The sequence below is a fragment of the Hippocampus bargibanti genome, linkage group LG04 (genome assembly GCF_051943395.1).
Source record: "Hippocampus bargibanti isolate YZ-2025 linkage group LG04, ASM5194339v1, whole genome shotgun sequence".
Classification (NCBI taxonomy): domain Eukaryota; kingdom Metazoa; phylum Chordata; class Actinopteri; order Syngnathiformes; family Syngnathidae; genus Hippocampus; species Hippocampus bargibanti.
The window spans coordinates 14,961,400-14,971,660 of record NC_142737.1 but is presented as its reverse complement, the minus strand read 5'-3'; the positions used below and the strand labels follow the sequence as shown (position 1 = coordinate 14,971,660).

At 40.2% G+C, this 10,261-nt stretch overlaps 1 protein-coding gene across 2 annotated transcripts; it reads right to left on the bottom strand.

Annotated features, from left to right (window-relative positions):
* Positions 1–53: 53 nt before the first annotated feature.
* On the bottom strand, positions 54–9,934 carry tent2 (terminal nucleotidyltransferase 2). Of its 2 annotated transcripts, XM_088994265.1 has the most exons (15): positions 9,895–9,934; positions 9,438–9,563; positions 8,935–8,997; positions 8,613–8,856; positions 8,430–8,541; positions 8,272–8,360; positions 8,119–8,176; positions 7,099–7,165; positions 6,934–7,010; positions 6,717–6,845; positions 6,572–6,615; positions 4,768–4,904; positions 1,475–1,566; positions 835–914; positions 54–724 (listed from the first exon to the last, which is right to left on the bottom strand). In XM_088994265.1, the coding sequence occupies exons 2-15, from the start codon at positions 9,533–9,535 to the stop codon at positions 638–640; spliced, it is 1,377 nt and encodes a 458-aa protein (XP_088850391.1). In that variant the 5' UTR covers positions 9,536–9,563; positions 9,895–9,934; the 3' UTR covers positions 54–637. The 2 variants fall into 2 exon arrangements, 1 of the variants encoding a protein (XP_088850391.1); XR_016114698.1 differs by lacking the exons at positions 54–724; positions 835–914 and having other exon boundaries at positions 6,483–6,615.
* Positions 9,935–10,261: the final 327 nt, after the last annotated feature.

Below are 10,261 nucleotides of genomic sequence, written 5' to 3'. Positions count from 1 at the left end.
GCTTCAGGCCACTCATACATACACACTTGTCTCAATAATATGAAAGCTTCCTAAATATTTTAACAAAACTTTATTTGATCCATAATCTTTTTTTCTCGATTTTAATTAAACCTATGTGTGCAGTTAGATGATACAAGTCCTTGGGTTAATTTATCCATTTTGAATCTAGATGGGATCTTAGAAGTGGGAGGAGAAAAATAAATTGTGTTGCTTTTTAGCAAAGCATAAAATCCTGCATACTTCACAATCAATTCAAAATCATCACGCCTTTTTGATTCATACGGAGCCCAAGAGGTGACATGGAAAAACAACATAAAGAAAAAAAGTGTTCCCGTGCAAAGATTTGCATTCCCAATTATTGTGCAGCAGGTTGTAAGAGGGAATGCAAAAATTGCAAGACAATACAGTCTTTTTTATTCTTCCATGTCGTCTTATGGACTCTGTAGATTTAATTTAACATAAAAAAAACAATCATACAAACATACAAAAAAACATTTGGGGATATGACAAGAGCAATTCAGAAATAATAATAGTCATTATACAAGTATAAACATATCAAATAAAGCTTTAGCCGACTGGGACTTATTGAATAATATGTATCAGGTGTCACCCCAGGAGAAGGCGAGCGAAAAACTCCTTATTTCCAGGATGTTTCCTCATCAATGATCTCTTGTAGGGGAAGAATGGAGTTTAGATCCCTCTCCCTCCGGAGCAATAGCCAGGACTGGATACACAAACAACATGGAAAATGAGCATCAAAACAAGAACAAAAGATGACGATGTAAGTCTTTTTTTAAAATGCTTTCAAAATGACATCCCAAACTCCACACATACCTCAAAGAACTGCGATTTAATGTAATCAAATTTGGCCTGTTTGTGGACTGCCCGCGCAACATTTTTCCTCTCAAATGGCTCTGAAAGAGAATGCCAGGAAATCAAGTCACTTCAATAAATATTCACGTTGAAAAAAGGAATAATGTGTTCAAAATTTCCGAAGATTAGTGAATGGGGGCTTTGAACCTGCGATAAAATACAAAGTTGTCTGTTTTGACGAATGGGAACTGAAATCAACAATGGATGCCACAATGTCATTTTCAGTCGACAGCAAGTGAATACCTCCCCCACCCCCTCAGAGAAAGCTATAAATGGACAGCTGCTTCAAAACGCAATCAGACAAGTATGTTTCGATAGTTTGGGGCTCATTTAACTAAGTAACATTTTTAACTTGACTTCCCCTAGAATGCAAAAAGTTCTGCAAAGGCAGTTCCAAAATATGCATTTCAGAAACAGAATGGCACTCAGCAGTACACAATATGGTACTCTAAACTCCAGCAAATAAATGGCAACATTTTCAACTTAATTTCTTTGAGCAATTCAAAGAAATTGTCAATATTTCCTCTGCCCTTCCACAAATGACCTTGAGAATTACTTTTATATTAACGCATTGTAGAAGTCCAACTGACAACATGCCTACCTTCCAAACATATGAGTTTGTCTTTCCAATTTGGATGATTGGGCTTGGGTAACGCTCGGCCAGTTCGAACAGAAATCACATTGTTCCTCCAGCTGCAATACGGACAAGATTAAACATAATTTAGTTGCAATCGGAACCAATATCCTCAATGTGAATATCTCTGTTGGATCCCATTAGATTGGGCGGCTATACCGGATGTTGTGGCCTACTTAAAGGACAACCAACGTCACTTTTTTGTTTTTTAACTGACATCAGAAAAACGTTTTATAGCATCTAAAATACCCAAAACACGCAGTATGATATTTTTAGTCAAATGCAAAACACCAATATTAATGACTTAAAGTGTCCAAAATCTGAAAAAAATTGAGCTGCGACTTGGGCATTTTCACAAAGTCCCGCCCCCAGTTCGTGACGTCACGGCAAGACGTCTTGCATTGCTAGTGAATCAAACCAATGGCTTCAGATTCGGAGAAGATGCTTTCGAGTTACTCATCCAGTTATGAATATGATTCAAATAGTTCTGAAGAGGAAAGCATACATGTTTGCAATCGATTAAATAATTTATTTGTGCCATTTTGAGGCAACATTGGGGGGAAATCTCTCACCCAAAAAAGAGGCACGATATTGCGACCTCCTGTGGCCACCTCCGTTTCCACAGGCTGATAAATTCCTTATATGGCGCTTGGACGCTCTCTTCTGGCCTTCTGGCGGCTTTTGGGTGCAACACGAGGTCCCCAGACCAAACAAGTACAGCAAAATACATTGACGTGATGGAAGGACCGCTACAATGCGTCTTTTTTACGGTCAGGGGCGGTCCTTTAGCGACGTTACATACGGACTTGTCGGGAGACGTCGGTTGTCCTTTAAAGGACAACAGACACCTTCTGACATAGTTGCGTCCATAATTTGTAAAATCACTTCAAATGACTTCTACTGACCGCATTTTACAACAATTCCACCGCATATAGCTATATTTTTACTTGTTAAAATTTGCACTGAATATTCAAAGTCTTGTTTTCGAGTTGATGACGATGCCGGAAGTGACGTGAATTTAGGAACCCCCTGAGGCATTTGTAGCCATACCAGCCGGAGGGGAACGAGGAGCTAACCGCTGTCATCCTCTCATGTTGTTTCTGCTCCTCTCGAGGCTGATCATCCAGCTCATAAATTATTTTGTTGAATGTATATAAGTAAAACGGAGCTCTTCCAAGCCAAAGATGATGACATTCTCAGGGACCGAGCTTTTTGCTGTAGCTGAAAGGATGCTTCATTGACAGTCAAACCTGGTACGTTTCATTCCGACAGTCAGTCTTTTCTTTGAATCGAACACGAATGTTTTTCTTGACCCCACAATTAAATTATTGATTTTATGTGAATTGCGATTCACTACAATTTTCTCATTATGAACTCTATTGTATAAAAGGCCATTCATACGTGAATTTGTAACTTTTCATCTTGAAAATTGAAACAGCTTTTTGGATGCACAATCATTAAACAATCTGCATTGGTGTTGACATATCACCGAAGTTGATGCTATACTGCTATAATTGACGCAGATTCATATATGCTTTATGTGTCGTGTCCTTCACCGGTTTTGTTGCTTGCATACGGCTCGAATTGATATGGAAGGACTTCTTTAATCGATCGCAAACCACTTATGCTTTCCTCTTCAGAACTATTTGAATCATATTCATAACTGGATGAGTAACAAGAAAGCATATTCTCTGAATCTGAACTTTCTGAAGCCAGTGTTTTGATTCTGGACCAAGGCGGTTTGTGGGTGGGCCAGGATCGCCGGATTCGCCCAGGTTCCCAATGTGTCGTCACGAACATGGGGTCAGGACTTTCCAAATCTCTCCAGTTTTGAGCTCATTAGTGGCAGCTTTGGGCAACTTTAAGTAATTTTTATTGGTGTTTTGCGTTTCACTAAAAATATCAACCTGCGTGTTTTGGGTATTTTAGATGCTATAAAACGTTTTCTGCTGTCAGTTAGGCACTCAAAAAAATTGTGTCTGTTGTCCTTTAAGTGTTTTTGGGGGAGCTTTTGGTTTGGAGTCAGAAATGACTCAGGGAACAATGTTTGTCTTCTTTTATGCACAACAACAAGAAAATGCTCTTGTCGGTGCCAAGAATGTTTATTTGCCACATTCTGACATCAAGGTTAATCAGTAATGAATCCTTGTATGAAAAACATGAATGAACTTCATCCATGATAATGAATATAGTCTTTTGGAAAAGTATGGCCCCCACCCAAAATAAATAAATAAACCAACACCAACAACAGGAGTATAATAGAATCACTAGATTGGTGAGCTACTATTTCTGCAACCAGGGGCTACTAATGTTCACGCACACAAGTACACTGAATGGTTTTTATCGTCATCTTGTAAAGATAAAATTGAACCAAAATTCAGACAAAAAAATATTGTCAGAAGTAAAAGTTCGCATTTAAGATCTGGTGGACAACACACCTGACAAGGGTGCAGAAAGTCCTACTGGACCCTCCGCAACGTGCCCACCACTTTTTCCAGTTTACTCCCCTCAGGTAGGCGCTACCGATCCAGGCGCACCAAATCCAGAAGACATCCAGCTTCTTCCCCCGTCGCCATTAACTCTCTCAACATTCACCCAAATCTAACTGTTTAGTGCCTGCAATTTTGCACAACCCTGCGGAACAGCATCCTGTTATAATCATTGTAGCTCCTGCTCTGTACTCACTTAAACCACTGTCAGCCTGACACTTTGCACATTGTCTCGACCTGAAAGGTACCACTTACGCGAAGGAATTTAATTAGATTAGCCTTTTTTAGTGTCCTCCATACTTATTTGTTGTCTTTCTTATGAGACTAGTGCAGCGTGTTCTACTGGTGACAAATGCTTTGTGTGTTCTCCATACTTGACCAATAAAGATGATTCTGATATAATCATGTCACAGGGTCTATTAATGCAAACAGAAACCCTCAGCATAGAAGGAATGTGCTTGAGTATTCAAATGGTTAACACATTTGTCATTTCAACCCAAGATAAATCAAAACGCAGCTTGTGTACTTGTGCCACGTTATGAAAAGCTCACACCATAACTAAGTCAGGTTAGTGCTGCATCAAGCCAAAGGTCACACCTGCGCCTGGCATTCAAGCAGAAACACGAGAACCAGTGAGAAGTATGACAGAGGAAGCGGGAAAAAGGGGCAGTTGGTGAGGAGATTGGAATACACAACGGGCGGGGAAAAGTGCAACAGAAAATTGTGACGCACAAGAACCGGCGATGTAATGTGTGGGGTCATGTTAAACACCTGAATTGCGTCGCATAATATCCGAGAAACCCCAGAAGCAGCGTTCCCAGCGACGACTGGTTTTGTGAATTGAAGCGGGGAATGTTTTGGGCTCCTTCTGGGATCATGTCAATCTCCAAAGAGGGATCAAAGCACTCCTAAAAATCAAGACAAGATATTTACAAATCGAATAGGATATTATTACATTTGCAAACGTCATGTGAAGACAAAAAAAGGAGACTTAATCCGACTTGTTTTCTTTTGTGATGTTCCCACATGAGTATTAGCGCTGGTATTAGTGAATGACAGTACATGTTGTTTAGGAATAAGGCGAGGTTGCATAGAGGTGGGCAATTTGCATGCAGATGACCTCATTTCAATATGCGCAATTAGCACCACCACAAAAAGACGCATTCTGCTTGGTTATCTCAAGTAGTAACGCGTTTCATAAAATGTGCGCTTTTTCAGTGAATTAAATGTTATCGGTTTTGTCTATTTCAACTTATTCACTGTGTACTGCACTTCTGGCCCAAAGTCAGCTAGGGCAGGGTGCAGTTCACCTGCGATTCTTGTAAGGATCTAGATCATTGGTGCCAAACACAAGACCCAGGGGCCAGATTTGGCCCAGGGCAATATGTTGTAAATTCCGTATGTCAAATTCCATGATCATTTCTAAAATCTGTACTGAAATATCAAATCGTCATGTCATTTTGCAAGAATTTGCGGACCCTGTTTGCACTTTTTCAACTCTTTCACTGCCAGATGATGTGCAAAAATGTATCCAGGGTTTTTGTAATTTTCACTCAAATTGCAGAACCCACAGAATATTGAGGTTTGGGACTACATAAACATTCAATGCACTGTAAGAAACAGTAGGCTCTCTTCTTTCATCAGAAAAAAATAGTTAATTCCTAAATTATATGGGTCTGGAGTTATGGAGTTGTTTTTTTTGCATTACTACACTACGTAACTTTACATCCGACACTCCCTCACTTTACATACGACACTACCTCACTTTACATTCAGAAATTACATGTATTGTCTGTTATCAATTGTCTGTCTTTTTTAGCCACATTATAAGTGTATTGAGCATTGTCATCAAATGGTAAGTATAGTTTTTGCTTCTTTCAATGTTGCTGTGCGGATGACCATTTTGTGTTTGGGAGTCTTTTACTGAGCAAGTTGCTTGTTCTGTAGCCACAAAGGGACATAAGTCTTCTTGTGCCGGTCCCAAGCCCGGATAAATACAGAGGGTTGTGTCAGGAAGGGCATCCGACGTAAAAGCTTGGCCAAAACAAACATGCAGATCAAACCTCTAAAGATGGAGGACACCCATTTGCTGTGGCGACCCCTTGAAGGGAAAAGCCGAAAGGAAAAGAAGATAAGTGTATTGCACGCTGGGTCCGAGAGGACATTAATTTAATCAGTGCTGTATGTCATGCATATGAGCATATTTGACAATAAAGCTGACTTTGACTTTTGACTTTGACTAATGAGCTTGAAATGAGGTTGGGGTCCAAAATACAATGCAATACATAGATATGGGTTTATGTAGCGCTTTAACAGCTGAAGCTGGAACACAGCGCTAACATAGGGAAAAAAGGAAATGCTGCCCCCTCATGGAAGGGGAAAAAAAAAAAAATCGCCAGATGTCTGGGCAGCGCTTTTTTTGGCACTGCAGCGAGAAACACAAAAACCCGGACAAATTCGTGAATGGCGCTCCACGTCATGCTTACCAATTCCCAAATAAATCCAGGAATGGCAGTGAATGAGTTAATTGATTCATGAATCTGACCCCAAGCTGCCAAAAAGTGGGGAGACTTACTGGAAAGTCCATCTGCAGTGAAGGAATCACTGGTCTTTCAAGGGCTGAAACGAAAAAAAAAAAAAAAAGTAATCATCACGTAGCCCGGAATGAGGATACAACCGGGTGCAATGTGAATCATTATATGTAATGTATGTATACTGACTCTGGAGGTAGTGCAGCACCATCAGCGCCAATGCATAGCTGCTTAACGTTCCTTGACTGGCATCATTGATTTGACGGTGGCGAGCCCACTTCTTAATAACAAGGATGAGGGGACGTATCCTGGGCTCAGCTTGAAATACAAACGTCACGTGAGCAGAACCATTTCGCCTTCCTTAAATTAATGGAACTGACTTTTGAATTGGGGAAAAAACGGTTACCATTAGCATAGCTCTTGAGGAGGAATGTGTTTCGGATGCCCACTATGTTATTGACGTTCAGGTCAAACATCAGATTGCTGAAGAGAGAACGACACAGGTGGTTCAGTCTTAAAGTCATAGCGCGTGATGTGGAACCCACAGACAAAGACAGCTGTCGCGCCTTACCTGCCTCTCTCTTTGAACTTGAGGATCGGCACAGTGGCTCTGATCAGCCGCACTCGCTCGACTAAATCTAGCAAGAAATGAAACACAGGATTTTGAAGTCCTTCCTTCAAAACATTTGATTCCCTCTGAGGAAAGAGCACCGCTTGTCGAGTGGGAACTGGGATGATTTTTGCCTATTATGAAAGTAGTGTTTTCGACAAATGTATGGTGAGTTAGTAGACTGAGCGTGGTTAGTGGTTCCAAATTGGGTCTTGACGCTAGCTGGGCCGGTCAACGTATAAGCTGAATGAACCACCACGAGGAGTAGTCACAGTTTAGTTGAGTCATCCCAGGCTCCTCAAACTGTGCCAAATATGGAAGCATGATTTGATTATACCACGTTCATTTTATGTTTTCGTCATCGTACTTCTTTTCCATTCAGTGTGCCGCCCCACCCCGCTTGTTTCGAACACCCACAGATTCAATGATGTCTAAACTAATTGTAATTTAATTGACATTTAACTCATTCACTGTCATTCACAAATTTATTCGGGAATTGAAAATATGACATAGAGCGCCATTCCCGAATTTGTTCAGGTTTTGTTTTTTCTTGTTTGGGTGCTGATAAACCACTGGCCATGGTCTCTGGCAACATTTTTCCCTTTCACAAGGGGGCAGCATTTCCTTTTTTTCCATGTTAGCGTTTTGTTTCAGCTTCAGTTGTTCTTATTCTTCTTTTCCTTTCGGCTTTTCCCTTATTGCACTGTATTTTGGACCGCCACCCTCATTTCAAGATCATGTAACTCCAGACCCATATAATTTTTGAATGAACTCTTTTTCTGATGAAAGAAGAGAGTCTAGGGTTTCTTACGCTGCATTGAATGTTTATGTAGTCCTAAAACTCAATATTCTGTGGGTCCTGGAATCTTAGTGACACTGACAAAAACACTGGAGTGGACACATTTTTGCTCGTCTGGCAGTGAATGAGGTAATGAGTAAGGTGGTTCTGGTAATTTCTACAAAAATGACTTTTGTACTCACTCATTGAACTCATAATCCTTTGGAGGGAAGAGAGTACAGCAATCGGATCCGATTTTTTCTGGAAAAAAATAAAAGAAATGACAATGTGAGCAAATTTACGATGGCACAAACTCAAAAAGGCAGAGAAAAAGAAATAAGTTAAAATCCATTTACACTATCATGGAGGACATAGCACAAATCAGCGTCACTACTCCGGCTGGCGAATCCACTCATGGTAGATCCCGTCATATACAGCTTTCCCACTGTAAGAAAAAATATACAAAGCAGTGCCGAAAAAAGAATAACTGAGTGAAAAAATCATTTATACACACTTGTGCAGATACGCCGGTCGTCTTGTAGCAAACTTCTGCATGTCTCTTTCCGACATAAATCCGAATGCTGCTGCTGGCACATCTCGAATAGACAGACCACCTGAAAACTTAGCTGAGGGCACAATAACGGGCAAACGTTAAAACACACTCAGAGTAATAATGTGCAGCGCTATTTTGTGATACCTTGTCGTCACCGTGGACGTGATGGTTCATGGGGTTGCGCGGGATCGAAGGTACACAAGGGTGCTCATGGGAATGAGGGTGATCAAAACCACAGGATGATCTTGACGAGCCTGCGAAATCTCGGTCGGGACTAAAAGAGCGAGGAGGAGGGTGACCAATGAGAAAATGTCCTTGAGGGTTGTGGGGTGAGTCTTCACCACGTCGACGCTTGTCAACCGGGGAATCATAGTCCTCGTGTTTTCTCCTAAATAGAATGTGAGACATTAAATAAGCCAGAATGCTAACAACTTTCAGTAAGAATCTTTGCGACAATTCAACATACTTGCGCCAATCTCTTCCACTGGCAGGAGGGGGCGCTGGGCAATTCCTCTCAAAAGGAGTCAGTCTGTCATGTGGTAGGATATCATACCCGTTTAAAAACACAGATTAGATGTTAAGCAGTTAAACATTTGTTTCACAAATTTCCAGTTTTATACATAACACCCATCAAAATAATCATTGTAAAGCTTTTGTTCAATAAACCACCTTATGTTGACGTTGACGCAATACAGTTACATATATCAATATGCTTTTTTATACTTGGACGATTTTTTTTTTATTAAACATTGTTGCAGTTACAGTATACACCTCAGTCTTTTGACACGTTTTATTATGCGTATAATATCTTGTTTTTTATCTTTTCACCCTGCAAATGTACCCATTGTGGGACTATTAAAGGCTTTCTGATTCTGTCTGAACATTTCTTTATAATTGAAGCCATTAAGCATGGGCATTTTACTTTAATCCCACAATTCAACTCCAATTCTGGCACACAGTCATGCTGACCTGTCGACTGCTCCGCGATTGTTAAAGTATGGATCCATGAAATTGGGGCTAGGTCTGGCGCGTGACCGTTGTGTCATCGATGCGACCTGTGGGAACATTCCTCACAAAGCCTCAGCGTTAACTCCACTGGGATCGAGAGTACATGGAACAAAGAGGAAAAGGAGCAGACATGAAAACAGCACAGTAACAATTATGACAACTAAGAGATCATCGGTGAACTGTCTAATGAAAATTGCACATGATGTTTCAAAGAATCAGTAACTCTTGCTGAAGATGTAATGGTAAGCTGTGCTAGCATAGAACCTCAACCTAATAAAAGAATAACATTAAGAAATATTTGGTCTCGTGGCGCCGAGATCGACCATTAGGACATGAGAACCATAAGAGTACTAATACACAAACGACCCATATACGTATTTTAAATTTTCATCCAAAATAACACGCTTTCAACACCCACCATTTCCATGCTACTTCCTGTTTGTGCTATCGCGCGTTGTATTGACGTCAAACATTTACATTAAAGGGAACGTGACAACTTTTCGACGTCGCTTCCAAAAAGTGACTAATTATTTAGTTATGTCACCATAAAATAATATAAATACACCTCTGTCTTCGTTGAATGAATCATCAGGAAGATTTGGCACATTTTTGTATCTATATAATAATCATTCACGCCATCTTATATCCAATAAATATGATTGAATTAATGAATGATTAGTGTACTAATTAACTTCCTGGATAACAAAAGAAGAATACAATACAATACAATACAATACAATACATATTGATTTATATAGCACTCTAATAATACCTGAAGCTGTAAC